At 30.7% G+C, this 23,124-nt stretch overlaps 1 protein-coding gene across 3 annotated transcripts in view; it reads right to left on the reverse strand.

Annotated features, from left to right (window-relative positions):
- Nucleotides 1–1,196: 1,196 nt before the first annotated feature.
- Nucleotides 1,197–23,124, reverse strand: part of Hpr1 (THO complex 1-like protein Hpr1) — a 132,535-nt gene continuing 110,607 nt past the window's right edge. For all 3 annotated transcript variants that reach the window (XM_075369460.1, XM_075369461.1, XM_075369459.1), the window contains 4 exons: nucleotides 22,801–22,948; nucleotides 12,229–12,370; nucleotides 7,333–7,457; nucleotides 1,197–1,469 (listed from right to left, as the gene is read on the reverse strand). In XM_075369460.1, coding sequence (XP_075225575.1) covers nucleotides 1,242–1,469; nucleotides 7,333–7,457; nucleotides 12,229–12,370; nucleotides 22,801–22,948 — 643 coding nt within the window. In that variant the 3' untranslated portion in view covers nucleotides 1,197–1,241. The remainder of the gene's footprint in view (nucleotides 1,470–7,332; nucleotides 7,458–12,228; nucleotides 12,371–22,800; nucleotides 22,949–23,124) is intronic.

Genomic DNA, 23,124 nt, shown 5'->3' on the forward strand with positions numbered 1-23,124 from the left:
CAAAATGTCATCAAAATACAGTGCAAGCCATGATTAATGAAAATTAATATTCCAAGCTGGAATTTTGACGCTATACAAATATCACGAAACATAATCTTAAAAGTTGTACCTAATGAACTTAAGTTGATCGGGCGCAACAATTGTTGATCATTTTGTACAACATTGAGAACCCACATAACCTCTGCCTTAGAAACATCATCTTTATAACAAAAACAAGTAACTGTGTAAATGAAATTGAGGATTCAAATGTATCATTTGCTGCTGAAATGCTAGATGTACCACAACCATGATTCTCACAACTGTAGATCAAAGCTTTACAAAGTACCACTGGCAAAAAAAAAAAAAAAATTCAGCGAAGCCTGACAATTCCTTATCTTAACTACTTTATAATGCTGCTTTTCTTTGTGTGAAGTCAGTTCTACTTTCCCCCCATATTGCCCAGTCTAAATCTAACTGCTGGTCATTAAACAGAGTCTTCTTAAGTGACATTTAAAAGCAATTAATTACTTAAAATACAAAAAAAATCATGGTGGTTTGAGAAAAATTCCAAGAAAACTGTTAACCTTTACATTTTTCAATTGTAACTTTTTGTTAAAATTTCACCAGTGAAATAATTAACTCCAATTTGGAATATTCATTCCTCCTTTAATATAAAAGAATAATTGTAAGTAAGAAGAGGACATGTTAATGGCTGCTTTATGCACATAAATACAATGTGCTGGGCAATGGGGTCACCACTTTCTGATGCTAGAAAGTATACGAAATATATTTTGCCCTAATTAAAAAATACTTTTTAATAACAATCTTAATTCGGTAACAAAAATTCAATACTCTGAAATTTTTTGCAATTTTTCCTGATTTTTTCTAAAAATTCCTGACCTTTCCTAAGTTATTATTTCCTGACATTTCCTGCCTATGGGAACCATGAATCACCATGCTTCATCACAAAAATTAAGTACGGTAAGAACCTACTGTCTTCCATATCAAGTAAGAACATGTTTATTAGGGATAGATTTCATCTATTAAAAAAAAATAAGTAAAACATTTTATGTGTCTTAAAAATGCAGAGTTAAATATCACTGGACATTTATTACTATATTATAATACTATATAAAGAATATATCCTGACCACATGCACTAGAATTACTTTGCACAACAGGAACAGAGGAGTTATAGGAGGAAAAGTAAAACATAAGTCTAATGTAAAATTTATATATTACACAATAAAAATAATTTACAATCTAATCAATAACAGTAGGCTGGTATTGTTTAAGAAAATATACAGCTTTATTCATATTTAATCCCTCAAGTGTATAAATTAAGTTTTCAATATTTGCATCATCATTATCACACCAGTGCAAAAGCATCTGTTTCACACTTTCTTTCACAGGAGATAAGTTAGTGTTGCTATCCCCGCTACTGGCAGCAGTTGATTTTCTCCCCAGTGTTATCCCTTCAAAATAATCAATCTGCAATGATAAGTCAAAATGGATAAACATAGTACAATAGAATTCAACAACTTCAATTTAAAATTTTCAATAACATTTCATTTAAGATTATAAGTATCTAATATTGAATATACTACATAAATTGCAGGTTTAGAATTTATAAGCTACAAAATTTAATTACCTTGTGTTAACATACCAGCCCATTGAAAATTAAAGCCCACTTAAAATTAATTAAATTTTTTAGGTATTAATCACATCTAATACCAAGATTTCTTGGTAAAACACAGAATTCCTCAGGTCTCAGACCTCCTTGTGATTTCTAGTTGAACATACCATGAGAGGGGAGCAACTCTCTCATTTTGGAAAACGGTAGACCACATTGATGAACACAACAGTATATAGCTTTTGGCTGTTCAAAAATAGGACTACAAAAAACATTTCTAATATGGAACGACTTGTTGATTAGAGTATAAAATCACAAGCAAACTCCTTCGAAGGTGACTAGGATTGGACTTGTTTTACATTAACTAAGCTATTTTTACAGGGCCTACGGTCAGATATTTTTTGAATGTATCTAGCAAGTGTAAGAAAGATAAATTTCTCTGCTTTATGGGAGATCATGTATTTTAAAAGTGTGCTTGTTATCTATTTCAGATATTGTGAGGTAAAGAAAATGATTCATTTTCTTTAGTGATCATTTCTTCAGTCAACTGGGGTGTCATCAACGTAACTATTGATGATTCCAAATTGCATAGCAATCTCTTAGAAGATGATTATATTAACTAAAAATAAGAAAAAAAGTTCATATAACCATAGGTCAGAAAATAGTTTGTTAGAAACCTTCAGCTCATTAAAACAGTTAGTCAGTCCTGCTTTCTGCTCTCCCTGTGAAATTAAACCGCACTAAAATTCTTGGGCTACAAATCAAGGGGTAAATTTGGTGCTTTCTTATGGTTTTTTATCTAACAAATTGAATAAAAGTGGTCCCAGACCTCCACTCACTTAGATTTTAATAAAAACTTGGTAAAACACAAAAAAGTTTTGTCAGAAAATACACTTTTTTAGATTTGGAATAAAATAACTTTGTTAATTTTCCAATAAACAAATAAAAATTTGTAGTTAACTTCATAGAGAATTTAATTCTGAGAAAACTGATGTAAACAATGCCTAATAAAATTAAATGCAAATTTGAGAAGTTTAATTATAAACATAACACACAAAGTGGATTGGAAAAGCGATACAATTTTAAACAAAACAGTTTACGTACAAATGCTAAAAATTATAAAAATAAATTTGAAAGATGTCCTTCTAAAACATTAAAAATTTTTATTTTTTAAAAGGTTGGCAATAACAGCTCATCAAGAATTCAGTTTAGTGTCTAGCATTTGAATATTCACTTGAGCCGTGTTTGTGCTGTTATTGTTCAGTCGGTCATTCACAATAGGTGATACCACAAATTTGTTTTCATTTGGAGAGTTGACAGACAAGTTGTTAATTTATGGTAAATTAAATAAAAATGGATTGGCTGCTGTGCATGAACAGCAGGAATATTATCCAAATTGAAGAGTACCGAATCGTAAAACATTTTAGGCTTTGGAGGATGTTAGCTCCAAAGCTAACATTTTTACCTTTGGAGAAACAGGTATGCCTAAAGCACGATTTGATACTGGTTGTGAAAAATGCCAACAACGAAGAAGATATATTGCATGAAGTACAAATATCTCCCACCTCAAACACCAAAGGTTGTTACATTGCTTTCATTTGCAAAGGTTGTTATAATTGCAATCAAGTGTGTGGTGAATGGTATGGAAGCAACAATTACACACATTCCATACAACAAGTATGCAAGACTTATTACCACCTGATTTTGATAAACGAATGAAATTCTGTTGGTAAATTAGAAAATGTTAACATCATCCCAATTTTTTAGGCAATATTCTAATTACTGTTGTATTCTGTTTTACAAGAAATGGTATTGTAAATTATCAAAATACTCGTACCTGGGCAGAATAATATCCCCATGAGATTGCTACAAGTCACTTCCATTGCAATTATTTGTTTAATGAGTGGTGTGGTTTTCTTAGTGATAACACCATAGGCCCTTTTTTCTTACCTACAAGCTCAATAGAGATTTTTTGCAAACAAATCTGATTGCACTCTTGGAAGATATTCCACTTTTATAGATAAAGTACAGATATTGTTTCTCAGTGATGGTGTACCTGCTCACTACTGTGATGATGTGAATAATCATTTAAATAACACATTTAGTAAGCAGATGTAAGAAGATGCAAGAATAGAGTTGTATTCAATGTTTATATCCTTAATTTTGTTCACTATTTGTGTTATTTTTTATGAGCTATTTTTTTCTAGTATAAGTATAACCAAATATTGTGGAAGTTAAGTATGACCTAATAATGATTCTACCCTCATATCTAAATAGTTTGAGTATTGTGGTTGTACAGTAAAATAATGAAATGTTATAAGAATTATATTGTATGGAGATTTTAATGATGTGATGATGGAATTTTTTTTTTGAGGAACTATCTATTGCACGGGTTTTATATCAATGCAGCTCACATGTAATTCACTTACACTACTTCTTGTTTCAGTTACTATAATTTGTGATTTTATTGTATAATATGACATTATACAGAAAAAAACCTCAGGTAGGGTTTCATATACAGCTACTGAGTAATTATCAATAGTTCCTAATGCCATGGGCAGAGTTAATGCTCTCAGCAATTTACATAAATACCAAACTGGATTATCTATAGAACTTATGTCCTTAGCATGCACCCATTGGACATTTAAACAAAATCAACAAATCATTGAGAATGAAAGGATCAAAAATGAGATAATAATTTACCTGCAAATGATTATGAAAACTACAACAAACAACCACATCTAAAAAAAATGTAACAAAGCTTTCAGATACAGAATATTTATCCCATCAACAATTACTGAGGAGAATGGGATGGAACATTTTCAGAGATCTCACAGAAACGATTGTCACCATACGTTCCATATATCATGTAATACTGGAAATGAGCAAAGGCTTTCTATAGGGAACCTGAGCTGGCTTTAAGGTGGGTCTTTAATCAGGAGGGAAAAAAATCTTTGTAGCATACATTTGAGCTGGTTATTGCAAAAAAAAAAAATTGTGCTGATGGTGTAATGGGAGAACGCCTGCTTGAATTGGTCATTGCAAAAGTATCCAAAAATAATGAGTTTATTCTATCTGTGGTAAAGATTATTCCAATACCCCAATATAACCTAAGAAGCTGTGTGCAAAATGGTTGCATCTATTCTTTTTTTTCTTTATGAATCAACAACCAGAAAGGTTATCATTACCATAATACAAAAAAATTGGCTCACACTAAAGCTTAAATAAAAAAACCATTTAATTTTTAGAGATATCAAAAAGAAAAATCATAAGTGTAAAAAAGTTACAAACAGACGTAATGTCAAACGCAAACAGACGCAATATACTAGCAGTTTGTACAAAGACCCCATTAAAATAAAATATATAGATAGAAAAGAATTGATTAAACAAAATAGGTTAAAGAAAATATTTAAAAATTGATAAATTAAGTGTACATAAACTAAATGTACATTTCACAGGTGTGGATCTTGAAGCACTTCTTTGAGAAAAATATTTTTCAAATTGTGCTTCACTTGTACATAAGTTACCATTCTTCACTACCTTTCCTTTAAATTAACTTTGACGCCTTTCTCAGCAGTAGTCACACTGAGTTTTGGCAGATGTCTTCTGAATCTATCTTAAAAGTTCTAGGGTTCTTTTTTAATTACAACATCATATTGCCCAGCGAGATTACTATAATTAGGGTTTAAACAAATGCACTAAGTCCAAGCAAAATGTTTATTGATATTACAAACATGTTTGTTTTTGTACGGTTATTTCAAACCAGTTTTTTTAAAACTTTAATATTTATTGAAATATATTAAATTTAGAGCACACATAAAGCCACACAACCCAAAACTGATGTCGATCCTATACCTGTAAGTATTCATTAGATTGTAATAAATGAAGGCAAAATGCACTGATTCATGACATGTTCCTCTGTCTGTGTCAGTGTCTAAGCAGTACAACCATGCTGTTTTTCACAAGGCTAGCTTATATTTATTGTGGAACATTATCTAATCCTCTCTGATCTTATTTTGAATGCTAGAATGTTTTTAAGGCTAATTTTACCTGATAATACAGTACGAAAATAAACTTGACGATTTTCTTCAGTGTAGATTCAGGATAAGAGGAAATATAGCTGATCGTAAACAACTGACAACAATTTTGATGATATTCATCCTGTTTGATTTTATGTTAGTACTGTAGGTGGTTCAAACTTTCACGCAAGGTGATGTGCATGTTGTGGGCATGGTTTTTATTCAGATGATTCAGTAATATCATTTTTCTGGGTACATTTACAGACAAAATAACACAGTATACAGTGAAAATTTTTACATTTATCATGAAGGGCCATTGCATTCTCAAAAAGTGGTTTTTGGTATGCAATTTTAATTTTTTTTATAGAAGTGTTAACAGGAGAATGTTATTCAGAAATTATTACAAATTTTGTGGACTTGCTTGAAACTGAAAAATGAAAGGGCTTGCTGGTTACAGCAAGATAGTGCTACATGTTACACTATCAATTTGTTTATGGATTTGACTATGCATTCAAGAGCAAACTGTACATTTTGGATTAAATGAAAGAAAATATTGAATACAGCACCCCCAAGGAAAGTTGGACGCTTGTATCAACACCAAAGGGGGACATTTATTTTGCTAAATGTATGAAAATCTGCTTAGTTTCTTATACCATATAATTAAATTATTCTTGTCATTAAATAAACAATTTTACACATGGGTTGTATGATTATGAACACCTGTATGTGTTTGTCATAAATAGTATATTGAATGTCAGTAACTATAATTAAATCTTTTTATAAAATTTACAATCTTACAGTGACAGTAACAGCAATATTTTAGATAGAATTTATGAATTACCAGACTTTGATAAAGTTGTTCCAATATGTGAATAAGTTATAACTGGAAAAATTGTAGATGGCTGGAATATAAGAGTACAGATTCTTCATGTAAATTACAACAACAGGTAATTAAAACTCAAGCTAATTATAGAACAACCAGAATGTGCGTAAATGGCAACATATCATTAGAAATACAAGGTGTCTAAGCTAAAGGTATCCAGAAGTAACAGACTATATTTAGAAAATTAGTTGTACTAATCTCATAAACACAGGTTCAATTGACAAGGAAATATCTCTCCAATATTTGTTCTGTATACTCTCAGCAGAACACACATGCACAGGCAAGCCAACTCACAATGCAATTGTGACTATACGAATCGGACTACTTAATGCTTGGTTAGCAAAGTTTCAATCACACATGTTCAAAGGTAGGTACAATCTGAATGGAATATATCAATCCTCCTACATCCAAGTCTGTTTGTCTATTCATACTGACTGAAACTTCACTAACCAAAGCACGAACCTTCTGTTGCGAGGTCCACATCTTGACCGACTACTATCGCAATGCGAGTTAATCTTTTTGATACTTCTTGTCGATTGAGCCTATGTTTAAGGGATTAGATTAGGACTGGTTTTCCAAATGTAGGCCATTAATCTTGGATACCTTTAGTCCGGACATCTTGTATTTAAGTTATTTATCCTAACTCAGAGTATGATTAGTTTATTAATTAAAAGAAAGTAAAAATACTTATGATAAAAAAAAATTGTTTGAAATCTCTATGTTCATGAATATGGCCAGAAAAAAAGACTAGCTTAAAACATTTATAAAAAAACCAACACTTCTATTAACATTATGGTATTAATTAAAACAAAATGTTACCTCTGACTGCTGATATCCTAATTTAACTCCAAGCTTTTTCCAACCGTCTGCTGAAATTAACTCTGATAATTCATTCATTAATGACTTCAATAATTTCATAGCAGTATTATCTTCTTTCACCCTAGCTGCAAAAGCAGAAATAAAATAAGTTTAGATAAAAAGCTTAAAACATTTCATCAAATGAAATAATCCTGTATGATAACAAACCTTAATGTAAGGACTGAAAACTTAATTTCAATGGCAAGACAACTCTTTTTGGCAATGAAGTCAGAATTAAACAATCAGTAATGATGACTATAGATTGTTTATTGATAAACATTTCTAACTAATGAACATATATGTACAAAAAGCTGCACTTTTTGTTTTCTTTTCACTGATATAACATTATACCAGTAACCTGATAACACAAAAAAGTCACTTTTTACTGCATTTTTAAGGGAGACAATAAATGTTGATAATTATAATTCATTTATAATTATTTATTTATTTTAAAACTAGAGCTTTTTTTGATATATGTAAGAAAACATTTCCAGACACATATTTTTTATGGTTAATTCTATGGAACTACCTAACTTTCGAATTATGAGGGTTATTTTTTTTCATGGTCCGATCAGTCGCGAAATAAAAACCCGTGCAAAAATTGGATGAACCTTTGCGCATATGTGTTGCGCAGCGTCTCTAGTATAGCTTTCAATCATGGCACGTCACTTTGTTTAGTTCTGAACATGCAACTAGCATGTAAACATGTCTACAACAATAGCATCTCCCGCCAAGTGTGAAGTACGTGTGGTAATTTGATTTCTTCAGGCTGAGGGGTGTAATGCAGCTGAAATTCATAGACGAATAAGTAATGTGTATGGTGAAACTCCAATAAGTGACAGCAAAATGCGACAATGGTGCAGGATCTTTAAAGCAGGACGTACAGATGTTCATGATGCAGGCGGTCAGGGAAGGCAGCGAGTGTCAACCGATGATCTCGTTGAGTGAATGGATGAGGCAATTCGAGAAAACTGTCAGTTCACAATTTCTGTATTGAGTGATTCGTATCATGAAATTTCAATATCAGCTCTCTACACCATTGTGAGTGAGAAACTTCAGTACAGCAAACTGTGTGCGGGATGGGTTCCCAAGATGCTGTCTGACCATACTGCGTGACTCTTCAATGTCAACGAAAGGCAATTCAGAATAAGCGGAGAGGAATGTTGTCATCAGGCATTGTCTTTCTCGATGATGATGCTCGGCCGCACACTGCAGCTGTAACAAAGAAGCTCCTGCAGCGTTTTTGTTGGGAAGTGTTTGATCACCCACCATACAGCCTGGACTTGGCTCCATCCGATTTTCACCTCTTTGCTCACATGAAACAATGGCTAGGAGGAAAACATTTGGCACAGACATCGAGCTGCAGACCGGCGTAGAAACATGGCTGTAAACACAGATGGCTCTGTTCTATGACAAGGGAATTGGAAAGTTTGTATCACGCTACGACAAATGTCTAAATCGGAGTGGCAACTATGTAGAGAAATAGCATAACTATGTGAGTACTTGTTACAAATAAAAAATTTTTTATTTTCACTGTGGTTTTAATTTTGTGACTGATTGAACCTTGAAAAAAAAATAACCCTCATAGAATGCAGGAATCAATTTAATTTTTTTGTCATACGTTCTGAGAGGATCTGATGGTCTGGATTGGGTAGTGATTACGAATTACTGAAAATAAAAAATTAAACAGCACTTCAACATTAAAGTTAATTATATTTATAATTATACCAGAATACTTAATTTAGAATAAGTGAATATACATTACTTACTTCACAATATAAAAAAGAGAATAAGAATTCAAACACATAAATAACTTACAGCACAAAAAAACATAGCAATACTAGTCCTACCGAGCACAATATTTACTTAAAACAATAATCTAATTTTAGTAGTTTATATTATATCCGACAATACGGAAATAGCCGCAAGCAATAAGTAAAAATTAAATAAAGCCTTTGTAAAATTTAAATTTAGTAGTAAGTTTGATATCGCATATATCCAAATTAGCTAGAATAATTTTTAAAACATTAGCTGGAAGATACACTGATGAACAGTTTAGTTTCAGGTAAAAATTTGATTCACAAGAAACAATCCTATTCTACAAGGGAAAACAAACAAAATCTATATTGTCTACATATTATTTAATTCATAACTAAATTTAATTCATTTTACAAATAAAAATGAGTAAGAACACAGATGCAATATAAAGAATGAGTGCTATAGTAGCCATTGTCTAAAGTTAAGGAAATACAGGGAACTGTCGGTAATGCTGTTTAATATATCTGAAAATAACCCAAAAGAGGGGAAATGTCCATTATAGAGGATAGTACTACCCGTAATCCATCCACCCTTATGATATCTAGCCTAAGCTACCATGATAGCCATGTTTTACATTCTTTTTCACCAAGGTAAGTATACTATTACTTCAGTCAATTTTATTTTGGCCTTACTTCATGCCACTCAATTTCTAGGATGCTCTAAGTATTGTTGAACCGAAATAATAGACAGCTTTTCCAGGACATTTTTTAAGGTTTTATTTAAGAACATTATAATTTAATAAAAATTTAGTGAAAAGGTTTAATGAGGTTTAACAAAACAAATTAATTAGGTATCAAAATATGTCACCAAATTTTCTTATTACAGACTGCAAAATTAACTTAATAAATAAACACTATGTTTCCAAATAAAAATTCATCATGTCTTTCAATTATGATAAAGGCATAAAATATGGCGATGTTAACTCAGCTATGTAACACTTACAATAGTTGTCATTGCTCCAGTTTCATACTTACTGGTAGTACCAGATGTAAATTAACAAATAATAGCTTTCTTCCCTGGTCCTATAACCAGTAAATTTGAAGTTGAAAAATTTTCCTAGTTTAAGCTTAAAATTTTCTGAAAATTTTTTATTAAAGATATACCACATGTTAAATTTTATTGCATATACTAAATTTTTGCTTCACCATCTTTATAAATCAGAATTTCTGTATATGTGTTTGTTTATATATATCTAGCCTAAGCCACCATGATAACCATTTTCTACAGTTTTCCACTAAGCCAAGTACGAGGCGTGTTCAAAAAGTAATGAGAATTTAAAAATTTTGTGGGTTGTATTAGTCCAATTCTCGAAATTTTTTCATTGTTGTATTGGTAAATATGTTTGAAAAGTATCTGTACATTTTTAGCCATATTGGATGTTTAGTCTGTTGTCACCTGTTAAAAGAATAACTCATGTTTTGGTGCAATCGGCGATTTTTTTTTTGTGCAAGTAATGGATCAGAGAATTTGTATTAAATTTTGCTACAAGAATGGAATAAAATGTAGAAATTTTAAAAATGTTAAATATTGCTTTTGGTGAGTCTGCTATGAGCAAAGCAAGGATTTATGAGTGATATAAGCGTTTCCAAGAAGGTTGTGAAGATGTTGAAGGTGATGAGCGCCCTGGATGTTCCAGCACATCAAGAACCAATGAAAACATGGAAAAAGTGAAAGAAACAATTATGAATGATTGCTGAATCACAATCAAAGAAGTCGCTGATAATGTTGGCATATCAATTGGCTCATGCCATAAAATTTTTTCGGATGTTTGGGTACAAAACGTTTGACAGCAAAATTTGTTCCAAAATTGTTGAATTTCAAACAAAAACAGCAGCGAATGGAAGTTACTCAGATGTTGCTAAATGAAGTCAACAATGAAGCATAACTACTGAAACATGTCATAACAGGTGATGAAACATGGGTTTACAGATATGATGTCAAAACTAAGGCTCAATTGTCCCAGTGGAGGCATTCTAGATCACCAAGACTGAAAAAAGCTTGACAAGTATGGTCGATTGTGAAGGTTATGGTGTTCTTTGACTTTAATGGCATAGTGCATCATGAGTTGTTGCCACAAGGTCAAATGATCAATAAGGAGTATTAGCTAAAAGTTTAATGCCGTTTGTGTGAAGCAATCTGAAAAAAAATGCCCGGATTTGTGGCAAAACAATTCATGGCTTTTGCACCATGATAATGCGCCTGCTCACACTTTATTGCTTGTTCGTCAATTTTTAGCCAAAAACGACACTGTAATGATACCCCAGCCACCATATTCACCAGACATGGCTCCATGTGACTTTTTTCTATTTCCAAAAACAAAGAGAACCTTAAAGGGCAGTCGTTTTAAAAAATCTCAAATAGATTCTTCCTCTACCTTGATGGTAGTTATTTTATTTATACGCTGCGGATGAATTCTAATCAAAGATCTCAGAGGGACAAGAATTGAATAAATGAGTAACATGAATTTATTGTAACCAATACAATACATGTAATCTGTTCTACAATTTACAAATAGCATTACATAAAATGTTGCCTGCCAGACTGATGGTACTGAATTCATAATTTTATAAGAAACTATAATAACTGTAAAAATTCCACAACATAAAAAGTAATAAGACAATTATGTAAATTCTCAACTTTTACAAGGAAACCAATGTCAAAAATAAAAGAAAAATCTGTTACTGAAATTAGTCAAAGTTTGTTTCATATGCACATTTAACATTTAAAATTGGAGATGAATTAAAATTAATGAATGTAAAGACTTAGATGCAATTCTTTTAACTTTAAGTTGGTAAATCCTGTTTATATTACAATCAGATCTTTATAAAGTATAAATGCATAATAGATTTTCTGGTGAGCACTGGGGCAGGAGAGGCACACTATTAATCAAACTAAACTGCTTCTGGTAAATTCCTCTTTTAGCTAAGTTAAGGCCGAAGAATTAAATTAGTTGGCAGTCTGACATAAATGCCTAGTTTTTTCATAATATCTACAAATTATGTGTGGACACAAATTATTGATGAACATAAATTTGCTTACCATCATCTCTACGTTCTTCAGCTGCTTTAAGCAAATCATCATCTTCACCATCTGGTTCATTAACAATCATGGCCTGTATTTCCTCTCCACCTTCTTTTGATTCTGTTTGTTCAGATTTTATTTCATTACCTGTTACTGACAACTGAAATAAGTTAACTATTATTATTATGCATAAAAATAATTAAGCCTCATATACCATAGTTATGTTTAATTTGAAGGTAGGCTATATTACTTATAAACATTGTTTGTAAGAAACTATGATAATCAAAATCAAGGGGAACAGTTGAACAAAACTTTATAGAAAGAATAACAGATTGCTAAAATATATATGGCCTATTGTTTTTAATCATGCTACAATTCTTCCACCAAGCTGGATAAACAATTTTTAAAAAAATCAACAGTTTTAAAGTTATGAAGAAAAGTCAATAAACATTTTAAAAAGAATATATTTATTGTTACAAGAATATAATTCCATAAAACTTCATTAATTTTTACTTTTAGATTGTAGACTTTTGAATTAAGTTATACTGGGGTGAAATTATTTATTTTATTCTGCCTCACCAAGCCATTAGCTTCAATAAAATTTGGTATTTAAATAAGAAAAAAAATATTTCGAACTTAGAAATATTTACACAAAAATTAATAAGACAGATTACTTTAAACATTAAAATTAAAGACACTTTAAACACATTCAGTGAAAAAAAATTTCAGATTTTCTGTTTACACAAAGGTCATTCAATAATTAAAGATACATGGCAATAGCAGAAAAATTATTACATTATATGAAACTGTCTGACGTTCAACTTTGCATCCTTGATAAAGAAAATATCAGCTGTTCAAAAGGAACATTTCAAAATATTGGCTCTGCTTGAAACATGTTAACATAAAAGAACAGCATACAGGTAAGATTTTTATTTTTTGAAGGTGTATAAAAGCAACCAAAATCCAATGGCAAGTGTTAAAACAGTACTGTGCAAAATTGTATAAGTAAAAATTTTTATAAATGAATTGAACAGTTTAAACAGGCAGAACAAGTGTCATCAATTTTTATTGTAGCAGAAACATAGGTGGAAGTTTTGCACTTTGCCCAAATCACATAAAAGATCTTATAAGCAAGGGCAGAAGCATAAAAATTTGTAATACAAGTATTGGCACCGCCCTGTCTATTATCCGTGACAAATGGAATTACCGTAAAGCATCTTCAAGGTGGGTTTTGAAACAGCCGACTCAAAACCACAGTCACCCAAATTCACATTTATAGGAGATTTAATGGTTTTTAGCTAAAGGAAATGATTTTTAAAATTATATAATACTAGTATAACTTGTGTAGACTTGGTCTCAACATTCTGAGCTGCAATCCAAACATCAAAGTATGCAATGGAAACATCCAAAAGTTCAGCCACCAGGAAAAATTCAAATCTACATGTCAGCATTAAAGTGATGCTAACAGTATTTTGGGATTATAAGCTCAATTTATTGTGATTTTTTGGAAGAAAAACATACAATCACCAGCATTTAAAAGTTAGTTCACATTCACCTTCCTACTAGATCACACAATCAGATTTATTTTAACCTAATATTGCTATCTGGGTTTTTATGCAGCACAGAGTTGGGATTAAACAAAAAATACAAATGAAAAATAAAGAAAAGTAAAAATGAATAATAAAATAAAGCTGTGATCCTTTAATGGTAACTGTGTCCAAGTTCATATATTCGGAATTAAGTTTTATAGTAAACAGCTGGATGTAGATAAGTATGAGAGAAGTAAAATTAGAAGAAAATTATAAGGAAGAGGTTAACATGTTAATTGGAGTATAATATATTGAACAATTTTATAAAGAACAATATATAAAGACAATTTTGTTCAATATATTATAGTCCAATTAACATGTTATCCTTTTCCTTATCAATTTCATCTAATTTTACTTTTCTCATATCTATCTACAACCAACTGTTTACTATAAAACTTAATTCAAAATATATGAACTTTTGACACAGTTACCAATAAAGGAACTAAGTAACTGTCTTCAGCAAAGGATCATAGGTAGAAAACTGGAATTTAGGGGAGAAAGAAGAATAAAGTCTGGGATGCTTACAGATGTTAGCAAGTGAATAAACTTTAAAGAAATGAAAGATGTTAAATAACAAGAAAAATGGAAGGCAATAACTTTAAAACTATGAAAAGATATAGATTCATTAAAGAAGATCACCCAAGAGTTTTGAGATTTATTTATCTCCAGTTATTACAATATACACTTAGATTAGAGAACCATAAAATAACATTCATTCAAACAAAAGTATTTGAAAGAAAGTAAAAAGAGTATAGAAAGTTTTTGCAAAAATTTAATATAAAAATCAATAATACTAAACAACTTAGTAATGAATTTAATGAACGAAAAGAGAGAGAGGGAGAGGAGGAAGGCGTGAGAAAAGAGCTTATCAGAAATGTATTCAAAGGAACTAAATTTGAAGATAAGATTTCATGTATTTAGGAGTATTTTTTATCGTGTTAACATCAGAGGGAATTTCAGAAATTGTAAGTAATGATATAAAATTGTGAATTTTACAAAAAATTATTTTTTAACAACCAAGTATTTTACAAACTGAAGCTAGTTTTTTTGTAGAATACGATAACTATCTGGAATTATTTAAACCTAATGTGCAGAAACTTGAGACACTTCTCAGGATTCAAAACTTCTTGAAAATTCAACAGGATTCAAAATGTAGTAATAAAATTCATGTGAACCACACTGTAGCAGACAAGATCTGAAATGGAAGGAAATGACTGAAGGTAAAGATTGAAAAAACTAAGATTCAGCTAGTTTTGGTTGCTCCAGCTCAAGCACTGGAACAACAGAAAAAAGTGGCATATAGCTAGAGAAACAACTAAACTATACAAGACTTTGTGAAAGATCAAGGAAGTAGTACATCAGTTGAAATGAAGTAAAGAGCTACGAGGGACAAACTCCATTTTATAAATAAAGTGAACAGTTATACAATTGCTAAAATATTAGTTATTAACATCAAATATTTATACAATTATTAATTCAACAATCTTACATGAAATATTACGATAGAGTAAAAGTCCCTTTATTACTTTTTAAATAAATGTATGTCATATCTAATACTATGTTTTTTAAATTATGATGCAACCATCAACAAAATGAAAATGTAAACAAAAATGAATGATCAGATGTTTCACCAAATCTGATGTGGACACTACATGACTTACTTGTACGCCTATTAAATTACATATACACATGAAAAGTACATAAAATTTCATTTCATTATTTTGAATTATTATTTATTGTATTTTTTTTTTATAATTGGAGGTTAATAATTATTAATAAATCAATATATTTAAATTAAAAAAAAAAGAGATGAAGTCTGATTTGAACCAATGTGTCTTCCTCTTATACAATCCAAATGCTTCATTAATTAAAATTTCATTTGGCTATAACTCTGGAACCAATGAAAATAAGTACCAACTATGATACATTTTTGTAAAGCTCTCAATGAGAACTTACTACTTCAGTTAAGAAAAAGTCCAAAATACAATTTCTTTTGGATTCTGAGCTTTTTTGGGCACTTTTGATTCAGTCAATTGCAATCAAAAGGGGAAGTGCATAACTAGATGTTACAACAGTCCTACACCCAACATTTCAACATCCTATGGCTAATCGTTTTTGAGTTATGTGAGATACATACATACATACATACAGGTGTCATGCCAAAACTAGTCAAAATGGATATTTCCATTGAAATCTGAAAACTGAAATTTTTTTCGATCACAATACTTCCTAGGAAGGTACAAATTGGTACAATTAATTTAATATAGAAAAAAAGTATAATACTTACGTAGAATATAATAAATAAGTCTTAAAAGTCACATCAATGCAAATTTTAAAAATCTAATATTACATTGTCAGTTGTTTTAGTAACAGAAATAAAACTTATGAGACAAACAGGTAAATTTAATCTGTTGGTTACTTAATTACAGGAGAAAGTAAAAAAAACTTTACTTTTTGCAAAGCAAAATTCATATATTTTCCAGTTAAAAAAAAAACTACAGTAATTGAATAATATATTTACATCCTTACAATAAAATTTATACAATAAAATCATTAAAAAAATTTACAACTGTTAAAAATAACAGTTTTAACTCTAAAATAAATGAAACACAAAATAATATTTATGACATACTTTATTTATAATTTCAATAACCAAATTTATACAATAGAGGACAGCATATTTTACACCCCTTACAATGATGAAGATTAATTTTACTTGTGACCCACCTCTACATTTTGAAAAAGCAGATAAGAAAAATTATTTTATAAAAATTTAGTAAGGCACAATATTAAAAAATAGAGAAAAAAAACTTTGATTTAATTAATTTTTTATATCAGTATAATGATTATGATGCTTTCTGATTAACTAGATGCAATCTGGCAGAAGTAAATTTGGATAATCATTGATATCTCACTGGATTTCTTTCTGGAAAATTCAACACATTCTTATTGTTAGGTAGTTGCTGACAGACATAAATGCTAGGAGGCTAAGGCACAGTGATTTGAATATAAATGAAAAAGAGATGATATTAAGACATGAGGTCTGAATTTTTTTCAACATTGTTAAAAAACAGACATCAAATAGCAGTCAACTTTGACTCAACTTTTTTTTTTAATATACTACATAAAAATATATATGTTGAGTTGAATTCAGATAACTGAAATATATAAAATAAGGTAAAAATATCACATTTAACATTCAAGTCTCTTGCCTGTCCTTGAAAATACAATCACAGTCTAGTTTATGCCTACGATTTTTCCAAAAGTCATTTACAGTAACATAAAATCGTAGACATAAACTATACTGTGATTGTATGTTCAAGGACAGGTAAGAAGAGACTTGAATGTTAATACTGTAAATTACTTTTGAACTTTATTCATGCAGGATCTGTAGGATTTTCAGTAATGCTACTTTTCTACAATTTCCTACATTCTCGTGGAATTTGTAAAAATTATTAATTAAACAAGGAAAGTTCTATTTATTCATTAACAGCAAAGATGTACACAATTCTATGAGTTTCATTAATTATACTTTTGCTTAATTCTTACTGTAAGATTTATATCTGTATTTTTAGTGTAAAGTTTCATATTATTTATAGATTTCTATTAGTTATTATTTAACACGTCCGCTGCTTCTCGCAATCACTAGTGTGAACTCCCGTGCTGATTTTTTTTTTTTTAGTAAAGCTACTCTACTGTTATGGACTAAATACTACCTGACATTTTTAAAATGATTTTCGGTATAGTAATGCGTATTATCGAGATTATATAACTCACGCGGGAGCCGCGTGACCAGCCCGGCCCTTGAAATCAATGTATGTTTGCTAATGGTATGCTAGTCACACGACTCCCGCGTGAGTGTAAAAACAACTGGTTATACGTAATTATTTCCAGAATTCAATTCGAATCTTTCTTTTGATAAATTAGTGGTTCTTGGTGAATTAAAAAAAAAAGTTGAAAGTTAAAATATTTTATTATAATTTGCGTATATTTTTTTTATAATTTCTATTTACATAAAATTAATTTCAAACATCTTACAACTAAAATTCATTTATAATGCTCTAAAAGATAATTACATTTGTACATACACAAAAAAAAAATCGTAAACTACTTATACTTATGGTATAACCTAAAACATGGGTCCAAACAAAGACCAGGAAAACCAGGGCATGACGGGCAACCGAAAACTGTCTCTTTTCTTATTTTCAACGTTGCACTGCACTCCTTGCAACGTTTTCTCATCGTCTCATTCTTCGCATTTTTAGGGAGGTTTTGTGGGAGGTGTATATGGTCTTTTGGTAATGCCGCCGGCGGCTTATTTGTTGGATTCGGGAGCAATTTTGTAACAACCTCGAGGTGAAAATCATGTAAGTCATATTTTTTTTCTTCGCTGTACATGTTGTATAAGAAGTACGCGTTATTCAATATTAAATGAAAAATATGTATACAGAGTTTTTTATACCACCTCAACGTTTTATGAGTTAGTGGGTAATACGACAACATTTGGTCTTGCCGATCCACACCTTTCATATTCTTATTGTATTCAACAATTAACTTCGGCTTATTCTTTTCTTGACCACGTTTGTTTGTTGTTGTTACCAAATTCCCTTGAAATGGAAAGAACTTCCCTTTTATCTTTCCATTTGCAGCAGCACACTCCTTCTTTCGTATACATACAAAAAGATTCTCCCTTGGCGATTTTTTTTGAAAGAACTTCTTTGGGATTACCTCTTCTTTTTGACTGTAACGTTCCCGTAGTGTACATTTTATTAGCAAGAAGCTCTTCGGTAAGGGGCACGGAATTATAGAAATTGTCCATATAGAAAGCGTGTCCTTCCTCTTCTAAATCCTCCATCAACTTCCTCACAACTTTCGCGGCATGTCCCACTCCACTTACATCTAGATCCCGGGTGCCTCCATAAATATGGATTTTATGGACCAGCCCATTTGGTTGCGATAAAACATAGTTTGAAACCAAATTTATGGCGTTTCCCCTGAGCATACTGTCGCCAAAGGAGCTTCCCCCTCCACAATACCATGCTCTCGTCAATTGAGAGCTCCCTTGATGGAATGCATAGTTCTTTCATTTTGTTATTGAAATAATCCATCAAGGGTCTAATTTTGAAGATGGGATCGCTCCCAGTCCTTTCACTTTGAAAATGGAGGCAGCGCAAAATTACTAAAAATCTGTCCCGGCCCATAAATTGGGAAAACTGTAGATTGAATAGATAATGCCTCTTCCAACAATCGTTCATCCTATTCCCCCGAATCAATCCCATGAGCATTAGTTCACTGACGAATGTTCTTATTTCGTCAGTTGTAACGTTTTTCCAATTGGAAATTCTTGCTCGAGCCGCATCACTATCGAATAAAACAATTATCGCGTAATTGTTTATCTCTTTAGCCAGATAAGAACAAAAATCCTCATTGAAAAACAGGTTGAAATAACCGAACGGGGATTGATCGTTGGGCTTTCCCCTCATACCTGGTCTACCTGTAAAATTTATTTTCGTCACATCTGGGGGATTAGGAAGCCACTTGTCCGTTGTGTTGCTAGGGCCAGGTAAAGAAATAGGCTGTTGAACCGCAATATCGGAGTCAGAAGCTTCACCTTCCTCGACAACGTCGGGAATTTCCTCGCAGATTGATGCAGGTGATTGTGGTTGTTCTGGAGCAACTAGCTCTTCTTCCGGATCAGAAAAATCTGATTCCTCCAGATCGTCGATTAATTCCAAATCATCATCAGAATCCTCCAAATCCTCGATAATTTTCTGAATTTCTTCTGTGTACACCCTTTTCGGTTCAGCCGATCGGCGTTTTTTTGGTTCAGGACCCCTAGAAGTTGATGGTTCATTATCAGCCATGTCTGAAAGGAAAGTAAAAGTAAAAAAAAGTAAGCAAAAATCTGGCTGTGCAATTTATTATGTGCTAAAATTAAAAATCTTGACGTGTGAAAGGATGCTATTTTTTTTTTTCCCACATAGTGTATTTCTTATGATAAAAACTACAATTAGATAAGTGTTATGAGAAGAAATTACCTTTATGTTGTTGAAGAAAGAAGAGCTGGAGCAGAAAACACAAAGCCAAATTTGATCACAAAAAAATGCAAAAAAATTAACACAAACTCGCTACGACTTTCACAGTGCAAAGGTAGGACACTAACTAAGTGCGTCGTAAGGTTGGGATGTTATACCTGCAGCCGGCAAGGGAGGGGAGACCAAGGAATGGAATAGTCCCTCTCACGCGGGAGCCGTGTGGCCCGGCTGCAGGGGACAACCACACTCACGCGGGAGCCGCGTGATACGCAGCGGACGTGTTAAACTACCATAATTTTCTTATTTCTAGTATTCTAAATTGAATCTTTTATTATATCTGATATATTTTAAAAAACTGGACTTTTTAAAAAAGAGAATTCAAATACAAAAAAATAATTTTCTACTTTTTAACTCAATATTGCAAAAAATTCTGATTTTCTAGTCCACAAGCACATTAAATGCTGTGAACTGAAAGAGGTAATTAACTAATGGCAAAAGCCAGATTTAATGAACCAGCTCCATAAATCATTTAAGTTAAACAATGGTTGACAGTAGTTTCACTGTACACTGTTTACTTTTGATCATGCAGTCAATGCCACTTTTATATATATAGTATTTAATTTGATTAATAATGCAATGACAATGGTTCATTTAGATGATTGAGAAACTAAAAGAAACTAAATTTATGCTAATAATTTATTTATTTGTTTTATGAAAATTAAAAAAATAGTATGAAATATGTTGTTCATAATTAATTTAAATCTTAATTAATACTTTAACCAATCCAATACCAACAGTTATTAATACTTTTAACCAATCCAGCATGGTCATAATGAGAAAGTCCCCTTCCAGTGTAAAAATGAAGAAATTAAACTAAATTTGCTTAATAAAAACAGGATATTCTATAAAAATATTTTAAACATAACTCAATTATATCAAAATTCTACGACAGCATCAAAGATATAATCATTAAAACTTCTAATATGCTAAAAAGTAACAACTTAAAGAAAAATATTATTTTTACATTAAATATTTTAATTTTGGTTATCAACATAACCCAAAGATTTGTGGGACTGAGATTATGAAAACAATGGAACGAATCCTAGAACTAACAAAACTTCTTAATAATTACCAAGGAAAGATTCTTTAACACATACATTAAATAAATATTTATGACAATATTAGTGACAAATATTGCCAAAAAAGGTGGGCTTAGTATCAGAATTTTTTTTTTAATTAGTAATGTATGCCAAAATTTCATAAGTAATGTATGGTTCAAAAATTACTAGCAGTGAATTTTGCACCCAATTGTTATCTTATTTTAAATGATGTTTCTTGAGTAGTTTGGATAATTATTAGAATAATCTATAAATATTTTTAAACTTTGAAAAGGCTGATTAAAATCAGAAAATTATAGTAAATGTAAAAACAAAACTTTTTAAACTTATTTATACTAACTAGTAAAACAAGTATAAAATAATAAAAAATCTTATTTAGTTTCATTAAACTTTATGTACCAGCAAATTAAAAAAAAAAAAAAAAAAACTAAAAAAAGAAGAAAGGGGAATTGGTAGAAACACGTTAAGATGAAATCTCATTATTTAGATATTATGACAAATAGATAATATCTCTTATTTCAACATATCATGGTAGTAAAATGACAATGTACAACTAAAACTAATAAAATTGTCACAAAAACTGTCATTGCTGTTGACTACAATAAAAATATGGATGGTGTGGATTTGAGAGACCAGATGCTGCAAAGTTTTCCAGAGGAATAGAAAAGGGAGACTAAATGAATGTTAAATTTTTTAAAAGATTAATTAATATAGCCATTCTAAATTCTTACATTATTTGGAAAAATCCTAAAATATCCAAATTATTTAGAATCCATCCTAAAATAGATCACCTGCCATTTAGATTAATTCTAGTTAGTGAATTAATAAAATTCTAATAAAATAATAATAATAAAAGTTAGTGAATTAATAAAATAAAGTTAGTGTAGCGAGATAAAACCATAAAAAGGTCAACCATCCACAGAACCTCCTCCATCCAGACTGACTGTGCACCACTTCATGAAAACATTTCAGCATCTGGGAAGAATGCAACCTTAAAAAAGGTGTCTAATTTGTCATAAAAAAGAAAAGACAAGAGATACAGAGTACTGGTGCCCAGACTGTGAGGCAGGATTCTGCTTACAGGAGTGTTTCAAAATATACCATACTCAACTCAATTTTTGAAAGGTAAAATAAAAAATATTACAAATTTCATGCATAATACACATATATTTTATATAATTAATGTATTTTACGGGTTCCTTTAAATTTCTATCATAATAAAATAACTAGAAACCTAATTAAATAAATTTACAGAGGAACTATGCTAAAACTTGCAAAAGAACAACAAAAGTAATCCAGATAGGAGTGTAACACCCTTATGATTCAGTAGGGACCCCAATGGGAGGTCCAGATGGGACTGGTGACAGGGTGGGTAGTCTACGCCGTGACAAACAGGTGCGATTGAAGCAATGTCTTCCAGGCGGTTACCCCTTGTTGTGTTTAAAAATGGTCCGTAAAAAAAGAAATGACAGAAGTGTGACATGCAGGTAGTATTTAACACATTGAAGGTTTATTGCATGCATGGTTTATATGCATACAGGTGCATGCACACTCGTGTGTGCACATACGGTCAAAAACTATTAAGAAATAAACATTTAAAAAAATTATGTAACTACATAATAACCCACTCTTATTAGCTAATTAGCAGTTAAGAAAAAATACACATTTAAATTATTTTAGTTAAAAAAATAATTGCAAATACTTCAACAATAAGTTAACATTAACAACAAAATTGGTTTTTTACAAAAGAACATTTTACTTTTAATTAATTAAAATAAACAATAAAAACAAAACAGCAAACAAACTTTAAATATCATAGTTAATTTTTAAACAATTTGTAACACTTACAGGTTTATCTTTGGCAATTTTCTTAATCATAATTTCTAAGAAATCTGGTAATTTATTGATTGGATTATTACTGTGAGTAAAAAAGTGAGGAGATCTTCTAGCCAGAAGACGTAAAGCTCGCCAACCAAAGTTACTGTCATTCACACGTCTACAAATAAAAAATAATATAATAATTTGTTACAAATATAATAACGTTATATGAAAATATTAATATAAATATTCTAAATTATAAATTAACTACTTCTTTATTGCTTCAAATAGATATTAACTGATCTACAGAAGAATGTCATTTAATTTTACAATAATATTGTAAAATATCTAATC

The sequence above is a fragment of the Lycorma delicatula genome, chromosome 6 (assembly GCF_047948215.1).
Source record: "Lycorma delicatula isolate Av1 chromosome 6, ASM4794821v1, whole genome shotgun sequence".
In the NCBI taxonomy this organism is placed as follows: Eukaryota; Metazoa; Arthropoda; class Insecta; order Hemiptera; family Fulgoridae; genus Lycorma; species Lycorma delicatula.